Genomic DNA, 23,925 nt, shown 5'->3' with positions numbered 1-23,925 from the left:
ATCAGATAAGAGAGATTCTACTCTCAGACAATATGACTCAGCAGTAAAAAAATTAGCATCCTTTTTGAAGGCATCTGAAGCTCAAACTATGACTACTAACCTAGCGGTTACCTTCTTTAGATCATTGTTTGAAAAGGGCCTTGCCCCGGCCACTATTACCATAGCTAAGTCAGCCTTGAAGAAGGTATTTTTATATGGTTTTAATATTGACCTTACAGATTCTTACTTTTCATCTATCCCTAGAGCATGTGCTCGTCTGAGACCCGTATCGCGCCCACATTCTGTTACGTGGTTCCTCAATGATGTTCTTAAGTTAGCATCTGAGATTGACAACTCACAATGCTCTTATTTGGATCTGTTAAGGAAAACCTTATTTCTGATTATCTTGGCTTCAGGTGCCAGAATTTCAGAGCTATCGGCTCTTTCTAGAGGTGATGATTTTGTCAGTTTCCTCCCGTCCAGAGAAGTCCTCCTTTCTCCTGACCATAGATTTTTAGCTAAAAACGAGGACCCCAAGACAGGTGGTCCCTTGGAAGGTGGTGCCTCTTCCACAGGACCAGTCCTTATGCCCAGTCTATACCTTAAAGTCTTACCTTTTAAGAACTCCACAGTGTAAGTCGGATCCTCTTTTTATCAGAGAGAAAGGTGGAACTCTTTCGTTGAATGCTATAAGACAGCAAATTCTGTATTTTATTAAACAAGCCAACCCGGATTCAGTCCCTAAGGTTCATGATATCCGTGCAGTAGCTACTTCCACTAATTATTTTCATAATATGGATTTTGCCGAACTTACCAAATATACGGGATGAAAATCACCTCTAGTGTTTAAACGCCATTATTTAAAATCACTCGAAGCCCTAAAATTTTCAGCAGTGGCTGTGGGGAGTGTCATTCCCCCACCTTAATTATCCTTTATCCTTCTCCTTTCCCCCCCGCCCGCCAGCCTCATTTACTTCTCTGCCTGCCCTTCTGGATCGATCATGCCTCACTGCCTTGCTCCTCATAATTGATGTTGTTATTGCCTTTAATATTATCTTTTTTGGTGATTGTATTTTGACATGCTGTGATTTTGGATTGTCTTAGGGGTACTGGGCTGTTTTTATTTTGCTCCATGTACCCCATAAATTTCTCATGTTGTAAATGTCTCTCTTTGTTCTTAGATATAAGTTTATATAAGTTTATATTTACTCCTTGTAATTTTTGTATTATTGGATGTATTTTGCCTACTATATTTGCACTGTGTACCTATTTTTGTATTCTACTTTTAAGGTCGTATTAATGTACTTACCTGTTACTAATCATGTTTTCATGTGGAGAGATATTCTGATTAAATCCTTTTTTCATAGCCTGTTTTTTGTTCAGATCACCTTGTCTTTTTTTCTGTAGTTTACAGTCTTGGCATGATTCTCTATCACTATTTCACTGGCTGACATGGGGCTGGACTCAGAAAAGGGATTTTGACAAAGGAAAAATCTATTTCTGAGGAAGGCCCCATGTCACCCAGTGACCCTCCCAGAAGTTGGTTTCGCCCCCGCCTACTTGCACATGCCAAGCCTGGGGGTGGTGCTAGCCTGGAATGAGTGTAGATGGCGCTGGAGTCGCCGGCCTGGCGGGCGGATGAGCGTGGGGGCTGGAACGGCCCACCGCTCTTTCCGAGGGGTTTTGTCATGGGGATGTCTACCGAGTGCGGCTCTGTGGTTGTGATCCTTTCACTCACCCTTGGTTATACCGACGTCTCCATTGTGGAAGGCGCTCGATCTGGGGGTAGTAACCCCAGCATTCCTGAAAGCTCTTTTTTCTCTGGTATATCTAGCATTTTATACCTAGAAATTCGTGTTAGTATGGAATTTCACCGGGTGACACGGGGCCTTCCTCAGAAATAGATTTTTCCTTTGTCAAAATCCCTTATATATTAACTTTATCACATACACAATTGTTCTGTGCATTATTAGAATTACTAAAAGGACCTCATTCAAACTGGGTGGTATCTAATGGAGTTTTTATTCAAAAAGTTACAAGCTTTCTTGGACAAGCAGTCCACATCATCAAGTATCCGTACAATGAGCAGATGCGTAGTCTGGCTGTATTTATATCTGTGTGCTGGGTACTTTTAATCCTATAATTGCCTAGCTCTTCCTGTGTGACTTCCACCCCCTCTTAACCTTGGTCTTTCTCTGATCTCTCCTCCTAGGTGACCGTTTTCCATGCGTTCTCTTACGTTTTTTCTTCGTTTCCTTCCTACTGTGGAGTATACGATTTTTCTGGATATGCTGTCTTCAAAGCCGTTTCCGCTGTTCCCTGCCATCGTGTTGTTGGCACAAGTTATGAAGGCGTTCTCTACAACCAGTCTAGATGTTTTGTTGGTGTTCCTGTGCAGAAAACTCATATTTTCCCAGTCTATTCTGTGATCATTTTCCCAACAGTGTTTGGCAACTGCCGACATCCGATTATAATGCCTCATGTTCTGCAGATGTTGTTTGCTTCGCTCTTTACATGATTTGCCAGTTTCGCCATAGTACCCTCCTTCACAGTCTAGACACGCTGCCATATAAACCCCCCTTCTAATCTCTTCCCCCTCTACCGACTTTTTGTTTCTAACTATTTTATTCCTAATGGTGTTTTTGTAGCTGCCTATCAATTTGAAATTATTTAGCTTCCTGTTGATGGGTGCAATAGAGTTGTTGTCTGGGACTGTAATTATTTTCTTTCCTACCAAATGTTCCTTTTCTATCCTTTCCCTCTCCCCAAAATAGTTTTTCCTTGCTTTGATATGTGTCCACTCCCACCAATACTTAGGGTAGCCTAATCTCCTAAAAATAGGATTAATGACAGGATTGGCCATCAGGGCTTATAGGATTTGTAGTCCCGAATTTTTAGACGAAGAGTTGGATTACCTTGGCGCCAGTTGGCCATTGGAGATGCGTCCTTTCATCAGGCAGGATTTCCATTGTTTTTCATGGATTTTCTTTTATTATTATTGATATAACTATCATGAGTAGTGAGAGTGACAGTGATACATATGACGTCAGAATACTCTGATACTTCAGATGAAGATGATGACAATAATGTTCCTGATAACCAAGGCTGGCAAAGAATAACAATTTCAGATGATAAACCACCCTCTCCTCCACAGCCTGCATTTCCCTTTATTGGTGATAATATAATTCATCATGTATATAATACTGAAGATGATGAAGAAAATACATATATTCAGTATTTTGAGTCATTTCTTGATGACAATATTTTAGACATTATTGTCACAGAGATGAACAGGAATGCTGAACAAAAGTTGAGTGGAAAATCAGAAACAGAGAAAAAGAAATGGCACCCAACATATCAGGAAGAAATGAGGATTTTCCTTAGTGTTATTATGCTACAGGGGATTGTAAAGAAACCTGAAGAAAGCCGATACTGGTCTAAGATGCCTTTGTTACATACACCAATTTTTGCTAAAATTATGCCACATTGCAGATTTTGCAAAATAAAACAGTATTTGCATTTGTCAAATAATGAGGATTTTGACCCTGCCACTCATCCTTGCCCAAAGCTCAACAAAATCTGGAAGTTTTATAATAGCATTGTTAGTAAATTCAAAAGTACGTACACGCCTGCACAAAATGTAGCTATAGACGAAAGTCTTTTACTTTATAAAGGACGTCTTGGTTGGGTACAATATTTGCCACTAAAAAGAGCTAGATTTGGGATAAAATATTTCATGTTGTGTGAATCAGAATCAGGATATGTTTGGAATTTTGTCATTTATACAGGTCAAGGAACAATGTTTGATAATGATTATGAAGACCGTCCCATGTCTTAAAAAATTGTTATGACTCTGATGAATCCATTACTGAAAAAAGGCTATTGCCTTACAATGGATAATTATTATAACTCTCCACAATTAGCAGATTTCCTGACAGAAAATGAAACAGATGTATATGGCACTGTCTGTGTTAGTAGAAAGGAAATGCCCTCTGGATTGAAACAAGAAAAACTGCAGAAAGGCAATATGGTGGCTTACAAAATAAGAACAGTAACAGCAATAAAATGGAAAGATAAGAAAGATGTTGTATTACTTTCCACAATCCATAACACAGAAATGGTAGAAACAGAAAAAAGAGGAAAATTGGTGAAGAAGCCTAAACTAGTTATGGACTACAATAACACAATGGGAGGGGTTGACAAAGTAGATCAACGTCTCCAGGATTATCCTCTTACAAGAAAAAGGAGAAAGAGGTATTACAAGAAAATATTCTTTCATACTGTCGACTTTGCATTGTGGAATTCCTATCTTTTGTATCTCAAATCAGGAGGAGAAGCAACAGCTCTAAAGTACCGTCTTCAAGTGACTGACGAGACAATAAAAAAGTACCATACACCTATGATGTCATCAAAAGTAGGACGACCAAGTAGTGTACCTCACCCTCTTTGTCTTACAGAAAGGCACTTCCCAGATGTCGTGCCACCTACAGAAAAGAAAAGTAACCCCACAAGACAATGTGTAGTTTGTAGCAGAAAGCGAGATGCAAGTGGAAAAAGGCTAAGGAAGGAAAGCAGATACTGCTGTTTAGTGTGTGATGTAGCACTGTGTATAACTCCTTGCTTTAGGATATATCACAAGAAGGATAACTTTTAGGAAAAGATGAAAGAATTTATCTTATTTTATGCTCTGTACAGGAGTAAATACATTTATTTTCAAAATATAAAGCTGAAATAGGTAATACGGAAAGAAAAATATTATTCATTATGATGAAGGTAAAACCTTTCATTTCAATTTGTCCTTTTCTATTACTTTTTCATAAAGGCAAGAATCTTTGAAACCTTTTACATTTTCTATTGAAAGTATTATATTTTTGTCATCATATTTTTTTCTTCTATGTTAGTCACCAGGCTTTACTTTTTCATATTGCATTTTTTTATATAGTGTAGTCGCTGTCTCGTCCTCAAAGGAGTTACCCCCATGGTGTGCCAGTGCTCCCATGGTGACTAGACTAGTATCAAAGAAATATTTTTCTAGCCTGGTCTTGTAACCGGGTATTGTGTCGTAATGAAAACACTATGACACGAGATAGAGTATAATGGACTCAAAGATAAGAGGGCATTTTCCCTTATCTTCAGCGAAGCTGAACCCAGTTTTTCCTACGTCAAAACTGCAAGAAGTGACTATTGCGCATGCGCGTCTGCCATCTTGTTTAAAACCAGGCAGGCAAAAAGACCAACTCCATACCCTCTTCTAGCGCAAGTGGTACGCGTAACCCGTCAGTGCTCCTTACTGTTTTCAAGAGTGTAAAGCAGCATTATGGAAACATCCAAACACGAAAGTTAAGTGCTTATTTTTAAACTCGAGTTTTAAAAATTGTTAGTTTTAACTGTGGAACAAATGTTTTTTGTGTATGGAATCCCAAAAACTGAACTATGTTTTCGGAGCACATGGTCGGTGTCTTCAGAGCACATGGCCGGTGCCCTCTCATGATCTCTGTTAGTTGCGAAAGTTTTAAAAATTTGATGTTTTGATCATTCAGGTTATAATGTGTAACCAAAGAAATGTTCCACAATTTAGTATTAATTTAGATAATCCTTTCAGATGACGGTGTCCACAATAGCCTAGGCGGTAGCCTAACAAATTCAGTCAGAATAATGTTAAATGTAATAGATGTTGTCCATAGCCTATATCCTAGGATTACATATCCTAAAGGTGATTTAAATAATCTGGGGTAGAGAATAACCCAATTTAAGGTAAGTAAGAACCTTTTAAAACATTCTTTTACGGAACTAGGCAACAGCCCAGTTTACACCAAGGATCCTAGAATTCGGTAAACAGGAAACTAAACATTTTCCCGTCTGTATAACCTCGGAACTTGCGTATGATCCCCATAATCTAGGACTAGGCAGTAGCTATATTAGTTGAAGTTAAACTTACAAAACACCCTATTATTGGACAATCACTACTAGGTAGTAATCTACTAGATGATAATCTAGAACTAGATGAAAATAGTAACCTATGCAAGATGAGATAGTGGCCTAGCCTCAAGGCTACATACTAAGGCATTTGTATTTTATGTAACCATACCCTTGTGAAATAATTAGCCCAGATTAGGCAGTATCCTAGATTAGAGTAAGTGATAACCTGACTGTAAGAGTTTACATTATTGGCCTACTATATGATATCATAGACCAAATAACCTAGGATTGGATACAATCAAGGAAGTTGTCAACCTAGGCTAGACAAACATAGTAGCCTAACTGTGCTTACTTATTAGCAAATTGCTAAGTTTATATAGCCTATATATTTGTCATCTGTAAAAGTCGGGATTAGCTAATACCCTAACTAGGCTACGAAAGAATAAGCCCAGTAGTGCATATAAACAGTAATCAAGGGTCAGTAACATTAGTAAGATCTTATGAAGCCTATATCCTTACAGGTGATATAAACATAGAACAAACAATAGCCTAACCAGATTTAGTGGAAACCCCTCAAGGGAACATTCCGATTGTTAATTTAGAAACAGCGCGGCTGAGTATCAGACAGAAATGTAGTCTCAGCTGCACGAAACAAAAAACCAATAAGAAAATTAATTTTATTGTAAAGCTTATATATCCTTAGGTTCTTAATTAAACCTAGAATAAGAAACGACCTAGAATAGGTTAAGCGAGATTCTTCTAAGAGATCTATGCTTAGATTAAAGTAGATTATACTAGAACTATTAAACTAAGCCATTTAAAACAGTTGCTTAGTTTAGCTGTTAAACAGATTAGCTTATAGAATAGTCCTTATGGCATGACAGGAATTAAAATTTCACATAAGCCATTGCAAAAGGACTAACAGCTTAAGTAATGCAGCCCTATATGCTGGTAATCAACATAAAATCTACAACAGTTTGTTAACTTGCATATTTTGTAGCATATTACATTTACGCATGGTAACCAAATTAACCTGTAAGATGTAATATATTAATGGCACAAGGTTTTTTACAAAGTGTCTGTTCTTTCAAAAAACAATTTATTCTAAATTAGTTTCTAATAACAACTTGGTTCTTTCACTACAGGGCCACTACTATGCAGGACCCTCAGCGCAAGTGTTCCGTAGCAAATTGCTTGGTTCGCTTTTTGCCAGTGGGTACGGCCCATTCCACCTGCCACGAGCATAGTCCTTGCAAAAATCAGGACAAATTTGCTTGGTCGCCAGATATGTGCGAAGTTTGCAGTGTGCTCTTGGCAGCAAGTTTCAAGGACGAAACAGCTCATTTCAGGCTGTCTCGATGGGTCCTAGGGTTCAGCAAGGGAGAGGAAGGGGGAGATTATATCTTTCCGGCAGATCTTCGGCAGCATATACTTAATCCGTTCTCAGAGGATCCATATTCAGGCCAAAACCCAATAACATCAGTCCCCAGGACCTCCCAGGCAAACCCTGCGGAGAAAATGGAGGAAGTTCCTCTTGGAGGTGATCATCATTTAGATGAAATTGATATTGCTACCGAAATGTCCTTGCTGAACCCAGAAGGACCAGGGACACTACCTTCAGCTTATCGGGGCAGAAACTTTCCAGAAGGAATTCAATCTCCCATGCATATTTCAGAAGCTGATCAGGATCCTTCCCCCCCAAAAGGGATACAAAGATTCAGTTAACCCCAAGTGAAATGACTACATATTCAGAGGGGTATAGTAACTCACCCAGGACTTCTACTCCCTGGGCTACAGGCAGTCACACTTTGGCTGCAGATGCTGAGTCAGAATATGCAAGCTCCCCCAAAAGGGATACACAGTTTGCAGTATTTGACCAGTTCCGTAAGGAAATTATGAGCAATATCAAAGATGCCCTTGCCACAGAACGGCAGTACATAATGGGCATTTTGCATGATTCCGAACAGGAAATTAAAGAAATAAAGTCAGTGATGTACACTCCAAAGTGTAAAAGTACTTCATCCTGCAATCGAAAAGGGAGAGTGGAAACAACAGGGGCTCCAACATTCTCCCCTAATGATGATGCTAACAATCCTTGGCGAGACGCTTCAATGTGCATTTTCTCTCCTGATGGTAAGTATCTCATTAACGAGAGAAAAACCATGATTGAAGCTGTACATGTGGAGTTTAGAGACAGGGCAGCATTTCCTAATACGGAATGGCGCCTGATTCCACCGTTACCAGACATGGAGAAACCTCAAAAGGAAACAGTTCTCTTATGTGGTAACACAGCATTAAAAGCTGTTGATGATGCCCTTTACCAGATCAACGGTAGGTGGATCTATACTCCCATCATGAATAAAACTCAACTAGCTCACCAAGTACCTCCAGCCTTCTGTCCCTTCACCTTTAAAATAATTAATCATGTGAAGACAAACTTCCAGAATTAAGTAGTAACTAGAAAACGGGAGCCATTGGCAGAACTAAAACCATTTGTCACAGTCCTCCCAGTTTCGAAAAATTCCACCAAGGAGTGGGCAACACTTCAGCTCCCTTTTGAAAGGAAAAAGCTCCCCTTGGATGTTGCTACTCAACAATTTGGGATTCCTATGAGAAGAATCTCAGATGAGACAGCTTCATCAGAATTCCGTGCTAGGACTCTTCTTCTCAGTATCTTGACCTCTTCCACCTTGCTAGAAGCTGCCACCAAAAGGCTTCCAGGGGACACCAGGACATATTTTGCTGCTGTGGCTAAAAGTCTCATGAGAACCCTATGGGAAGCACTCTACGACCTTTTAGACTGGCGCTTAAAAGCGTGAATGGAAACATTGGAGGGCTCCAACAAGTCACTTCCTAATGTAACGGCCTTATTACAGTCTAATCCCTTCTGTAGGGACCTGTTTGAGGATGCTGTGGTAACACAAGTCAACGAGCAAGCACGACAACAAAATTGTACTGTGTATGCTCTTCTGGGAAAAGGAGAAATTGGGAAACAAAAACCCGAATTTCCCTTTACCCAGCTCAAAAAGGCTCGTTTTGATAAAAATCATATAAGCCTGCAGTCACCTCCAAATCTTTTCCTCACAAACAGGTAAGTAGCCAGAAAGGACAACCTTCTTCAAAAGTACAGCAACAGCCACATAAGCAAGGACATCCTTTTCATAAGGTCCAAAAACCATTGTACAAAGGAAAAGGAAAAGCAACGCCTGGAATGCCCATCAAAGGAAAAGGTAGAGGAAGAGGGGGATATCAATAGGAATTGTTTGGTCGGGGGTCGACTCCAAAGACACCACAAAGAATGGAAGTCTTCTCCTTGGGGACACAGCATTGTTCTCAACGGACTGGGGTGGAAATGGTCCCACCCTCCCCCTCCTTTAAAGGGGTTCTTTCAAGCATCAAACCCCTCTCTAGAAGATTACGTGCAGAAGGCCCTATTAAAAGGTGCCATAGAGAAACATACGTATATTCGCCACCAGGCACGTCTCTTCAGTGTTCCCAAAAAGGATTCCTCCGAAAAAAGAGTGATCCTCGACCTATCAAAATTGAACAAGTACATTCTTTGCCAAAAGTTTCGGATGACTACCGTTGCCCAAGTACGTTCAGTCATTCCAAAAAGGAGTTGGACAGTTTCTATAGATCTGAAAGATGCATACTGGCACGTCCCTATTGCCGCTCCCTTTCGCCCCTTCCTTACAGGTTCAAAGTCATGCCCTTTGGACTAAACACTGCCCCAAGAATTTTTACAAAACTAGCAACGGTAGTTGTCCAGGAACTCAGGAAGGAAAGAATAAAACTAATATCTTACCTAGACGACTGGTTAATCTGGGGGGCCACAAGAAAAGAATGCCTAAAAAACTTAAGAGTAGTGATCAACAGACTCCAGTCAAAAGGTTTCCTAATAAATTGGGAAAAATCCCGTCTCACACCCAGCAGACGTTTTCAGTGGTTGGGACTGTGTTGGGATACTCTTCAGGGCCTGTTGCCTCTCCCCATCAAAACTCAGAGCAGGATAAGGAAAGACCTCAAAAGGTTCCTAGACCAGCCCAGAGTTTCAAGACGGCAATTAGAACGCATGATGGGTCTACTGCAATTTGCATCCATAATAGATCCAATACTCAGATTGCAATTGAAAAACGTGAACAAATTTTGGCTGTCACACGCAAGACAAAAGCTGCGAGACAGATCTCACCAAAAGAATCAAAAAGTCGGGGAGATACTTCGGCCTTGGACCCGGAAGGAATCTCTGGCGAAACAGGTCACCCTGACTCCTCCATCTGTAAGAGTGACAATACACACAGATGCCTCATTGACAGGTTGGGGAGGACATTGGGAGGATCGTCAGGTGGCAGGGAGGTGGTCAGTTTCTCTGAGGAAATGTCATATCAATTTCCTGGAACTGATGGCTGCCTTTTTGTCTCTCAAAAAACTCAAACCTCCAGAAGAGACACACATTCTGTTGGTCCTAGACAACACGACTGCAGTGTCCTGCATCAAGAGATCGGGATCACGTTCACCTCCTCTAAACATGGTAATGCTTGCCATTCTTTGGATGGCACAAGTAAAGAAGTGGCACCTGTCTGCAATTCACCTCACAGGGTCTCTCAATGTAATAGCAGACTCTCTATCGAGGAAAACGATAGCCTCAACGGAGTGGATGTTTGACAACCACTCTTTCCAAACAATAGCCAACATGCTTCCACAACCGGAAGTGGACCTGTTCGCCACTTACAAGAACCACAAACTTCCAGTATATGTATCTCCGAACTTGGACAATCAAGCAATAGCAAGAGATGCCTTCCTACAAGACTGGAACAATTGGAAGACGATATATCTTTTTCCGCCATTGTCCCAGATTTCAAAGGTTTTGAGCAAACTCCTAACCTTCAAAGGAACAGCTTACTTAATAGCCCCAAACTGGCCAAACAGACATTGGTTCCTATCACTTCAACAGCGGGCAAAAAGATCAATTCCACTGTCGTCCGCTGTACTATCCCAGAAAGTAGGAGGGAAAATTATTTACGCATCCTCCTTTCTGAGCCGAGACCTTCACATGTGGATTTTTTAAACATTATCTACCGTGAAAACTACTCACCCAACATTGCTAGGTACCTAGTGCAAAAGTTATGGACGTCATCTATCCGACAATACCAGTCCGTATGGAAGATATGGTTAGATTATATCCATACTGAGAGCCCAGTTGAAATTTCTATAGAAACACTTTTAAATTTTATGATATATCTTTTTGAAGACAAACGCCTTGCGGTTACAACAATCATGTCATACAAGACAGCAATATCAGAACCCTTGCTTTATGGATTCAGGATTGACTCCAGCATAGAAGTTGTTACTCCCCTTCTACGGTCTTTTGCTCTACAAAGACCTGCTCCCGAAAGACTCCCAATTACTTGGTCCCTGAACAAGGTACTTGGACTTCTATCTACTCCTCAGTTCAGTGGATCCAATACAACCGCAACTCTCAAACTACAAAAGGCGATCTTCCTAATTGCATTAGCTTCAGGGGCCCATATTAGTGAACTGGGCTCTCTTCGACGGGGACGATATATCACACAAACTGTTGATAATCATTTATTATTGTCCCGAGGCCCATCATTCCTGGCCAAGAATGAGGATCCTTTAAAAAGGAAATCTCCTATTCTTATAAGGAAACTTAATTTAGCAGACAAAACATTATGCCCAGTTCAAGCACTTAAGGGTTACCTAGAGGTCACGGCAAACATCCCAGAAGGTCCGATTTTCCTACACCCTAGCACGAATAAACCACTCTCTCTACAAGGGCTAAGAATAATTTTAGTGTCCCTAATCAAAAAAGCAAACCCACACTCCTTTCCCAAGTCACATGACATAAGGAAAGTAAGTACATCACTGGCCTTCTTCAGAAATGTCTCCTTTGAAGAAGTCTCTGAAAGTACAGGGTGGGCATCAGAGACAGTGTTCTTAAAACATTACTGCCATGAGCTCGAACAAATTCGTCTGCACTGCATGTCAGTAGGTGGAATGGTTAGTCCCGACCCCATAGGCTCTACAGCAGAAAACCAGGGGTCTTCCTAACGGGTGAGTATGCTGACTATTGCTGGGAAAGATACGAAAAAACTGCAACCACACCCAGCATACTTAGGTACCACTTCAGAACTTCACCCTAAAAGTTTAAGTTCTTGTTTAGTTTCTCATTTCTTGTTTCCAAAACCTTAAAAGGTTTTTTAGAATAAGGAATGGGGCTTGAAACTTGTGGCTTGACCTTGGACCATAAATGTTTTTTCTTTGGGTTGTTTAGAATTTAAATTTTAAGAGCTTAAGCCTTTTGTCACCTGTCAATTTCTTTGGTAAAGCTCCTTTGAGGATGAGACAGCAACTATGCTATCAAAAAACAGGTTTTGACGTAGGAAAAACCTATTTTTGGTAGTCGCTGTTGAGTCCTCAAAACCCTCCCACTTCCCTGACAAAAGGCATGGGATAATCCTACATTGACCAGCAGAGAGTAATGGAGTTGGTCTTTTTGCCTGCCCGGTCGTAAACAAGATGGCAGACGCGCATGCGCAATAGTCACTTCTTGCAGTTTTGATGTAGGAAAAACTGGGTTCAGCTTCGCTGAAGATAAGGGAAAATGCCCTCTTATCTTTGAGTCCATTATACTCTATCACGTGTCACAGTGTTTTCATTACGACACAATACCCGGCTACATGACCAGGCTAGAAAAATATTTCTTTGATACTAGTCTAGTCACCATGGGAGCACTGGCACACCATGGGGGTAACTCCTTTGAGGACTCAACAGCGACTACCAAAAATAGGTTTTTCCTACGTCAAAAAGGATTTTGACAAAGGAAAAATCTATTTCTGGATCGGGGCCCGTGTCACCCGGTGAAAAAGTCCATTCAGCACTTATTTCTAGGTAATTCCGTTGCTAGATACCAGAGAAAGCTAAATGAAATGCTGGAGTTACTACCCCCAGAGCGAGCTCCACTAGATGGAGTCGTGTATGGAAAAGGGTGAACTACAAAAACACGGAACCTTATCCTATAGAGATTTCCAATGTCAAAAGTCCCAACGAGAGAGGTGCCGATACAAAGCCCATGCACTACTACTTGAGACTGTATACAAGGCAACACTAGTCGCATTCCATGTTAGCACCCACCTCACTAGAATGATGTTTACCATGGGAGGGAGAGAATGAAAAACAGGGGTGGGTCATCGGGTGACATCGGGCCCCTCTCCAGAAATAGATTTTTCCTTTGTCAAAATCCTTTTTCTGGATCGGGGTCCCGTGTCAGCCGGTGAAATAATAACAGAGAAATAAACATCATTCTTATACTATTAAAGACTTAAATAGAGACGTTGAAAACTAGGAGAATTCTACCCTGAACATTAGTAAGGTCCTCTAAATTCATGTAATGAAAATAATGTAAGTGGTCACCGTCTAAGATCATGAGCTTAGAATTGAACCTGAATAGGCTTGTATTAAGGAAATACTTTCTGCCTAATAACAGACCCAATGACAGTACCCCCCTTTTTTCATAAATGCAAGATTTTTTTTTTTTTAATAAAAATTTGCTCTTTTTATTTTCTTTTGAAGATCAGTTATGTTATAAAGTTTTACATTTATCATGTGTAATTATTTTGTTGTTATATTGAAGAATTATGAAAGAATAAAAATATAGAAGAAAATGCAATAAATATATTCTTTATTTGTTATTTTCCTTGTTTTTATAATTTCGAGAAAACTCGGCCTTGAGAAGTTATGTAATAGTTGAAGACTATCCTGACAAAAATATATATTTTTTTAAGAAATATTCGAGGTGATTTATCACTTTAGCATATACTTTAGAAATAAACAATAAAAAAATATGCTTCATAAAGACTGGAAGTTGGGATAAAAAATGTGAGAGGGAAGGGGTTAACAGCACTTACGGCACTGTAACTCGATGCAACATCAAGTTATGGTGCCGTAAGTGCTGTTAAAGTATTGGTAATAGCGAAACACAGACTTACAGCAGAAATCAACTTACAGCACGACACTGGAACAGATCCACCGCCGTAAGTCATGGACCTACTTTTGAAATTTTTTATACTGATACTAAAACAGGAACCTGTACAGTAAAGTATTAATCAACTTTTACCATTTATACCTGTACATGTATTTCATTTAATTATTTAATTTATATATTTAATATTTGTTTAGTGTGTGTTGACAAGAGGGGGACCACTGCTGGTCCAGAAAAACTGAAAATCCAGCATGGCCTAGGAACCAAGGATGCCGGAAAATCGCTGGTCTACCTGTACTAGCAAAAGGACACAAAGAAAAGATTACCCAATGAAGCATATGCAAGCATAAAAATGAGAATGCAGCACTGAAAATCACTCAGATGAAGGATGTTAACAATGAAGAAAAAGATAAAATAATTTCACAATTAGGGTGGTTACAATTACAATTTGTTGAGTGACAGGGGAGCTAATATTACTCACAAGTCATACTAGTAAATGAAGGAAGAGGCCATAAGTTTGTAATTTCTTTAAAAATCCTGACAGTTAGGAAAAGCCTTTGTAAAGTTATGGTTTGCACCTCATATGAACACAGAATTTTAAAAATGCATATATGCAAATGCTCTACAAGTTCTCAATAAGACAGTAATCTACAAAAAAAAGTATCTTAGTAAGCGTACTATACTAGAAAAGGAGCAACAGTAGATAAGAAATCTGAAAATACCTTAATTTCTTTGCATGAATGGTTACTAAGGCAAAGAGCATGAAAGCTGTTTCTATAGAGATATATAATGAACAACCTTCCATAATGTTGGAAATTGCATTTATCAAATTAAAAAGTACTAATTTCTTATGAACCAAGGCATTTCACACCTACCCTGCAAGATTTTACTCAACCTAAGTGTGTTTTTAATTTGAAAAAGTACAAAATTTTATAAATTGTTCACAAAAAAGAAGTTACGTTTGTATCAAATATGAAGTCAAATTCAATCATCCACATGATCAATTAAAAAAGTTTGAGTTCAGAAAGGAAATAATATACACTCAAGTTTAAAGTAAGATGATTAACCTTTGAGTGAGTTGCAAGATGGTCGTTGAGATGAGTCTTGCGATTTGAAGAGAAGGAACAACCAGGATGAGGGCATGGAAAAGACTGGCCAGAATGCTGCAGCAAATGAGCCTTGAAACTGGTAACATACTTGGATGAAAAACCACAAATGTCACATAATAAGCGACTGGTTGGACTGTGCGTGTGCAAATGGGCATGCAGTGCATGGCGCCACTTGAATCCTCTGCCACAATCATTACACACAAACCTTTCAAAATTAAACAAAATTCACATTTATCTCATTAATATAAATTTTGTCACATAATCCTTCAAGCAGTGACTTATAACTCAATACATTCTTATAGCACTTGGCTAAAATATAAATAATCTGCGTACAGTACATAATAATGAAATCCATTTCCTGGAGACTTGTCTAGGACTTGTGCATAAAATTCACATAACCTAAATCCAAACATCATAACCTTACATAATACAGAAGATTCCATATTTTTTCCTTCTTAGAATCATGATACACAAAACAATCTACTTTTTATCAAATAAGGTATAAAGTGAAATGAGACAAACAGTACTTTGCTAAGATGAAATGACACTATGTACCTACTTACTACAGTCAACTGGAATGTAATGGTAGACAAAATTTAGGCCACAGCCCAAGCACTGAAACCTATGAGGTCATTCAATGCTGAAAGGGAAACTGAGAGCAAAAAGGTTTACAGCGAAAAAGAAGGAAACCCTAGCAACAGATGCACTATGAAACAATTATTAAGAAAGGGTGGAAGGTAAGATGGAAGACAGAGAATATGAATGGAGGAGGTACTGCACAACAAAAGAAGTGAAGAGGGTTGCTGCTAGGACCCAAAGGGACGCTGCAAAGGACCTTAAGCACTGTAATGCCTACAATGTACCGTGTGAAGTGCACTGACAGCACTATCCCCCTACAGAGTACAATAAACTGGAGGGAGAATTCTCCTCCATTCTGACGTTCCCACTCAGAAACCACGAACTTATATCAACTATCATACAATTCATTATAAATATGCAATATAACATCCACTTATGTTATCCAAAGTAATTTACAAATTTCACTGCATGCCCTAACTTATTATACCATCTTTTCTCCTTGTCAGCAATTAAATAAATATTATTTTGCTAACTGTAAAAAAACATTAGAAAATCAATAAACTACTTACGGTTTCATAGTCATATGCTTTGGTGTATGCATGGTGAGAGCAGCACGAGTGCGAAACCTCAAATCACAGTACACACAGAAAAAGGGTAATTCTTGGTCATGGAGAGCAAAGTGAAGACGCTGGCCCTCAAAATCTTTAACCTGCAATAATTATAAAATAATTTGCTCTAATGTAAAGGTTCAAAACTATCAGAAGTCTTAGGTCACTAGAAGTAATACATACTTTTAATGACTTCTCACCAACAAGACACTGCTTTGCCATGCCACAGTACGATAAAATGCTATTACTTTAATACTGCTAATTACATGTTCAAGCAAACAGACTAAGCCCTGAATTTTATGCTATAGAGTGATCAGCAATAATTAGCTAGGCAATGGAGATCACACAGTTTGAAGTGCAACCTCTTCCATTCATCAAACAACTTTAAGGTCACGTCACGAAAATAAAACCTTTTGTGTACTTAATAAAGACCAAATAGCCAATGATAAAGATCAATAACCTACTGATCCCTTCAGTGCATACAGACACCACCCTCCTTACGAACATTCAACTAACAAACATTCAGAGATACAAACAAATGGGATCACAAATTAAAATTGTGTTCAAAGCACTCCTCTTTGCCATCCCCAAGTTCAAATTTTGTTTTGTGTGCATTTTCTGTACATACAGTACTGTATGTACAGTACAGTGTATTGTGTTTTAGGATGAAAAAATGTACAGTACGGTACTGTATTGATTTTATATCATACTGTACTTAAGAGTAAAGTAACCAACTTATAAACAATTCAACATACAAACAGCTGTCCAGAACGTAACTCGTTTGTAAGTAGGGAGGCATCTGTATTGTGATTAATATGACGAGTTAGAAGCATCTTCCTTTGTCCTAATTATCCATACCACTCACACACGTGTCACAGCACATTAATCATGTTCTAGCTTCCACCGTGTGAACGAATGTACTATATACCTGCTGGCTTGTGTTATTGTCCTGGTTAAGTGTCCCATACAAAAAACTTCAGTTACAAGCCCAAAGGTGCAAGAGTAATAATGGAGATTCTTTCCAGCACAAGAGAGCCAGTGAAAACCATCTACAAGCCAGCCCTAAAACCTGATGTTATGCAAAAAAAAAAAAAAAAAAAAGCAACACCTCTGAAGTGGCCAGAATGTACACTATAACTTATTTATCCATTATGGAATTACTGAAAACATTAAGGAAAAAGTGTGCTGCTTTTGCTTTTTGTTCACCAAGAGAGGGAAATATTCTGTGAAGACAAACAAGACCTTCAATGAGATTTAAAAGAAATCAGCACTGATGGATAGCCTGTAAGAGGACATTACGAATTCACTTGCAGCACCAAGTAACTTGAAACTATTTACAGCTGGCAAAGGATGAATATTTAACATTCAGAAATAGATATGTGCTCACAAATACGAAAATACCAAGAAAATCTTTAACTATTGAAGATGGAACATGATATTTTAATGATAAAATAAAGTTTGTTCATACTTACCTGGCAGATATATATATAGCTGTATTCTCTGTTAGTCCGACAGAATTTCAAAACTTTCGACACAAGCAGTGGGAGATCAGGTGGTTAGTACCCATTCCCGCCGCTGGGAGGCGGGTATCAGGAACCATTCCCATTTTCTATTCAGATTTTCTAGTGCCAATGTCTCCTGAGGGGAGGTGGGCGGGCACTATGAATATATATATCTGCCAGGTAAGTATGAACAAACTTTATTTTATCATTAAAATATCATTTTGTTCATGAGACTTACCTGTCAGATATATATATAGCTGAATACCACCATTGGAGGTGGGTACAGACAGAATAGGATTTTGGAAAACACACTACATGTAGGTGAAAGATACTTTGGTTCCTTACCTGTTAGCATAGCTGACTTCGTGATTACTGTCACCCAAGTCCGCTTCTGCTTAACTAGAGTCTCCAGCAAGGGTGTGACCTGTATAGCTGGTGAGTTCTAGATGATCTGTCAACGGGGCGTGACCACAATGTGACTAGACCATATTGACCATACAATGAGGGCAAACGAAGTAAAACCAACCACCTGACCAAGCCTAACTAAGTTAGGATAACGCAACTAAAGCTAACGATTGGGAAGTCCGCCACAGGCAGTCGACCCAACAACCATAAAAACACCATCCAACCATTTTCTATAGGATAGGATGAGTGTCATCCCCTGCCCCAGGAAAGTATCTGCGGAAACGTATGGTCCTAGCGAGAAGCAGTTCTCATATGTCGTCTTCACATCTCTCAGGTAGTGTGAGGCGAACACAGAGTTGCTACGCCAAAATGTGGCACCCAGAATGTTACTGAGTGACATATTCTTCTGAAAAGCCACTGAAGTCGCAACCGCCCTCACCTCGTGAGCATTGACTTTCAGAAGTTTAAAATCAGTGTCTTGACAGCATGAATGGGCTTCTTTAATCGTATCCTCAGAAAGAAAGCCAGAGCATTCTTCGACATAGGTAAGTCCGGTCTCTTTACGGAACACCATAAACTATCTGAGGACCTCGACTTTCCTTCGTCTTGTCTAAGTAGACTTTGAGAGCCCTAACAGGGCAAAGGACTCTCTCTGGCTCTTGAATTAGGGATTTCAGCCATACCCTTGATTTCAAAGCTCTTGGGCCAAGGGTTAGACGGGTTCTCATTTTTCACTAAAAGGAAGGGCTTAAAGAACAAACTGCGTTATGTCCTTTAAAGCCTATATGTCTACTAAAGGCTTGCAGTTCACTAACCCTCTTTGCAGTTGCTAGAGCGGTTAGAAAAATAGTCTTTCTAGTAATGTTCCTCAATGACGCAGAACGAAGAGGTTCGAACGAGGCTGGACATCAGGAACCGTAACACAACATCCAAATTCCAAGAAGGAGTCCTTAGCTGAGGCACCTTCGAGGTTTCGAAGGATCTGAATAGATCGTGAAGGTCTTTGTTGTTAGACAGATCCAAGTTTCTATGCCTAAAAACAGATGATAGCATACTTCTATATCCCTTGATAGTCGGGACTGCAAGTTTAACATCACTCCTCAGAAATAAGAGGAAGTCTGCTATCTGGCTCACAGAGGTCGTGGTAGAGGAAATGCCCTTCTTTCTACACCATCTCCTAAAGACGGTCCACTTCGATTGGTACAAATTACTGGAAGAGAGTCTTCTCGCTCTGGCAATAGCTTTCGCCACTGGTCTAGAAAAACCTCTCGCTCTGGCCAGCTTCTCGATAGTCTGAATGCAGTTAGACACAGAGCGGGGAGGTTTTTGTGGTGCCTCTCGAAGTGGGGTTGTCTGAGTAGATCGACTCTCATGGGCAGAGATCTCGGAAAGTCTACTAGGAAGGACATGACCTCTGTGAACCATTCCCTCGAAGGCCAAAACGGGCGATTAGCGTCATCCTCGTCCCTTCTGACGACGCAAACTTCCTGATGACTTCTCCGATGATTTTGTGCGGGGAAAGGCATACACGTCCATCCCCGACCAATCCCAAAGAAGAGTGTCCACTGAGAGCGCTCCTGGGTCGAGAACAGGGGAGCAGTAAAGAGGAAGTCTCTTCGTCTTGGAAGTTGCGAAGAGATCTACCAAGGGACGTCCCCAAAGCTTCCACAGTCACACACCTCTTGGTGTAGGGTCCATTCGGTCGGGAGCAGTTGTCGCTGCTGACTTAGAAGATCCGCACGGACGTTCTCTACGCCTGCAACAAACCTCGTGAGGATCGTAATATTTCGGGCCTGAGCCCACAGAAGGATGTCCTTTGCTAAGGCGAACAGGGACCGAGAGTGAGTTCCTCCCTGTTTCTTGAGGTATGAAAGGGCCGTGGTGTTGTCGAGTTGATCTGGACAACTCGGTTCGTGACTCGTCCCTCGAAGAAAAGAAGGGCCAACTGAATCGCCCCAATTCTTTGAGGTTTATGTGCCAGGACACCTGTTCCCCTCTCCAGGTGCCCGACACTTCTTCCCTCCCCAGTGTTGCTCCCCACCCGAGATGATGGACGCGTCGGAAAACAACACTAGGTCGGGGTTCTGAAGTTTGAGAGAAAGGCCTTCTGCCAACTTCGATGGATCGAGCCACCACCGAAGGTGATTCTTTACCTTTGGCGAAATACTCAGAGAAACTTCCAGATTCTCCTTGTCGTTCCCAGTTCTCTGCAAGGAAGAATTGAAGCAGTCTGAGATGCAGTCTCCCCAGGGAAACAAACTTCTCCAGTGATGAAATGGTCCCCAGCAGACTCATCCATTCCCTCACCGAGCATGTTTCTTTCCTCAGGAAGGCTGAAACTTTTTCTAAACACTGTAGTTGTCTTTCTTGAGACGGAAATGCTCGAAAAGCCACTGAATCCATCTGAATCCCCAGATAAACGATGGACTGAGTCGGTCAGATGGGACTTTTCGAAATTCACCAGAAGTCCTAGGGACTTCGTCAAGGTCAAAGTCGTGTGAAGATCCTCCAGACACCTCGTCATTGACGAGGCTCGAATGAGCCAATCCATCGTCCAAATAAAGAGAGACTCTTATTCCTCCAAGGCGAAGCCATCTCGCAACATTCCTCATTAAGATCGTGAAGACCATAGGAGCTGTGCTGAACCCGAAGCAGAGGGCCCTGAACTGGAATACCTGTCCCCGCAGGACAAATCTCAGGTATTTCCTCGATAGAGCATGTATAGGGACGTGAAAATAGGCGTCCTGGAGATCGAGAGAAACCATCCAGTTGCCTGGTCTTAGGGCTCCCATGACCGACTGGGACGTCTCCATTACGAACTTTTCCTTCAGAACGAAATGGTTCAACTTGCTGACGTCCAGAACTGGTCTCCATCCCCCTGACTGCTTCGGTACCAGAAACAGCCTGTTGTAAAAGCCCGGGGATTGTAAATCTGAGACCTGCTCCACAGCTCTCTTCTCGAGCATTTGCTCGAGCAGGTCGAAGAGAATTTGCTGCTTCTCCTGTTGATAGGATGGCGACAGATCTATGGGAATCGTACTTAACGGAGGCAATACGAGGAATGGGATCTTGTATCCCTTTTCGATGACTTGGAGGGACCAGTTGTCCGTCCCTCTCTCTCTCCAGGCTCTTGCAAAAGAAAGGAGCCTGGCTCCTACCGGTGTCTGAAGGTCCACGGAGTCATTTCTTGCCCCTGGTCTTAGAAGGGGCTCTACCTCTGAGGACCTCTTCCTCGAAAGGACGATCTAGAGGAGGGTCCTCCACGAAAGGGCTTCTGAATCTTGGAAGCCTGCCCAAGGGAAGAAGTCGAAGGGGGCTGCAGGACGTCTAGAAGACTGGGCCAGGAGGTCCTGAGTAGCCTTCTCTTGCAAGGTGGCTATCCTTGACTAAGGGTTGGGGAAAAGATGGCTAGAAAGCGGAGCGAACAACAATTCTGCCTTCTGAGTAGGAGAGACCGACTTCGCCGTGAAGTTGCAGTAAATGGCTCTCTTCTTTAAAAGCCCCAGTACAGAAGTGGGCAGCCAGTTCTTCGAGCCATCCCTAACCGCCTTGTCCATACAGGATAGGACGCTAAACAAATCTCCCAGACTAATGGAGTCAGGGCTCAGAGCCTGCAAGTCCAGGACTCCCAGGCACCAGTCCAAAAGTTAAAGACTTCTAAAGACCTGAATAGGCCTTTCAGATGGTGATCGGTCTCAGATAAAGACCAGGACACCTTCGCTGATGAAAGGAGAGACCTTCTGGGAGCGTCCACAAGGCTGGCAAAATCCCCTGAGAAGAGGAAGGAACTCTCCAACCAACCTCCTCTCCTGTCTCATACCAAATTCCTGCTTTTCCACTCAATCTTGATGGAGGCAGGGCGAAAGAAGTCTTGCACTGGGCCTTCCTGGAGTCCATCCACTCCTGAACCTTGTTAAAGGCCCTCTTCGTAGAGAGAGACGTCGCCATCTTCACAAAACCAGAAGACTTTTGTGATTTAGACGAGGTTAGCTGCGAGGGGGGAGGGCGAGGAGCAGAGGGTTGAAACTTGTCCCCAAACAAGTCCTTCAGCAGCCTAGTCAAGACCTGGTAGTCTGCAGAAGCTGAAGAAGAAGAGGACTGATCCTCAACAGCAGGATCCGAAGCGCAAGAAAGCTCTCCTTCTTCCACAGGAACAACCGAAGGGGCAGGAGAAGAACCGGGAGGACGAAGTCCTTGCAGACCAACATGCAAAAGGGACTTCTGCTTGGAAGAAGTCCGAGAGGGGTCGCGAAAGTCTCGGGCAGAAGAGTCAAAACGAGATTCCCGACGAGCGTCCTGACGAGAATCCCGACGAGCTTCTTGACGAACGATCCGACGAGCGTCCTGGTGAGAGCGAGCAGCGAGGGAGGTGTCATGCCTCGCAGCAAGAGAGGCGTCGTGCCGAGCAGCAAGGGAGGCGTCTTGCCGAACTGCAAGGGAGGCGTCTTGCCGAGCAGCCAGGGAGGCGTCATGACGAGCAGCAAGGGAGGCGTCATGTCGAGCAGCAAGGGAGGCATCTTGCCGAGCAGCATGAGAAGCGTCATGCTTAGCAGCATGAGAAGCGTCATGACGAGAAACAAGAGGATCGTCGTAACGAGGGGCGTCAAGCCTGGCAGCATGAAGCGCATCAGAAAGCGGGAAATTGCGATCCCTGCCGAGACCAGTAAAGCGCTGAGCAACAGGACTTCTAGAGGGCGGCGAAGCATGAGACGACGACGAACGTGGAGAAGGAGAAGGGGAAGGTTTGGACCTCTTGATCGGCAGCCGGGAATCCTTCCGACGACGACACGCATCAGTCTCCTTCTGGGCCATTAACGAAGCCAATTGCTTCTGCATGCCTAGGAGCAGCTTACGAGTAGGAGAAGATTCCTCCTCAGGAGAAGGGCTGATCCTGTGAGAAGAAGAGGGGCGAGGGGACGCCTTCTTCCTTCTCACAGGGGAAGCAACAGCCTTCTTCCTGGAGCGAACGGAGCGCTCAAAAGCGTCATCGTCTGATGACGTCCTGGTCCTCTTCTGCGGTGGGATGGCGTCAAAATCCTCCGGAGAAGAGCGAAGAGCGTCACGAGAAAAGGGACGTGAAGCGTCCCCTTCTTTGAAGCTTCTCTTCAAAGGGCGAGAATCCCGAGATTTCCATTCCCGGCGGGGGAGGAGGAATCGGGGAAGAGAAGCAATCGCCAAGGATTCGTGCCCGAGCACGATCCTTGGCAGCCTGGGAAGCGTCATCAGGACATGCCGAAGGGATGCCAGATCGGTGGGGGTCCGCGTAACCCTCTTGCGGCTTTCGACTTGCCCACTCCTGAGTCCTGGGAGTCCGACAGAGGTCTAGACCTAAAGGCGTTATACGGCTGATCTGACGCCCCCTCCACAACACAAGGGGGACAGACACTATCACTGCACTTCACAGCACTTTGAAGAGCGAGCATATTAGCTTCCAAGGTACGAATGGAAGACATAATAACCGCCAGGGCATCACCATCCGCAGACACAACCCCGGGGTTCGGGGGCAACACCACAGGGTTAGGAAGAGCTACGTCTACAGGAGGGTTAACAGGTGAAAACACACTACCCTGACTCCTACCACTTCTGGAGGAAGACCTCCTGATCCTATCTCGCTCTAGCTTTCTCACATACGAATCATAAGTCCTCCAACTAGCATCAGACAAAGATTCACACTCCTTGCATCGGTCATTTAACAAACAAACATGCCCTCTACAACCCGAGCATACAGTGTGAGGATCTACCGAAATTTTTGGTAGCCTCACCTTACAGTCTTGCACACGGCAAACTCGATAACTAGAAGAACTAGATTCAGACATCTTAATCCC

At 42.1% G+C, this 23,925-nt stretch overlaps 1 protein-coding gene across 1 annotated transcript in view; it reads right to left on the bottom strand.

Moving 5' to 3' along the window:
- The window catches only part of LOC136850561 (myoneurin-like), a 98,499-nt gene that overhangs the window by 11,581 nt on the left and 62,993 nt on the right, over positions 1 to 23,925 (bottom strand). Inside the window, exons 5-6 of the mRNA XM_067124187.1 lie at positions 16,155 to 16,294; positions 14,965 to 15,211 (exon numbers count right to left, since the gene is read on the bottom strand). Coding sequence (XP_066980288.1) covers positions 14,965 to 15,211; positions 16,155 to 16,294 — 387 coding nt within the window. The remainder of the gene's footprint in view (positions 1 to 14,964; positions 15,212 to 16,154; positions 16,295 to 23,925) is intronic.

This window comes from Macrobrachium rosenbergii, chromosome 22 (genome assembly GCF_040412425.1).
Source record: "Macrobrachium rosenbergii isolate ZJJX-2024 chromosome 22, ASM4041242v1, whole genome shotgun sequence".
NCBI lineage: Eukaryota > Metazoa > Arthropoda > Malacostraca > Decapoda > Palaemonidae > Macrobrachium > Macrobrachium rosenbergii.
Note: the sequence above shows the minus strand (reverse complement) of the source record. Positions and strands in the feature narration are given on the sequence as shown.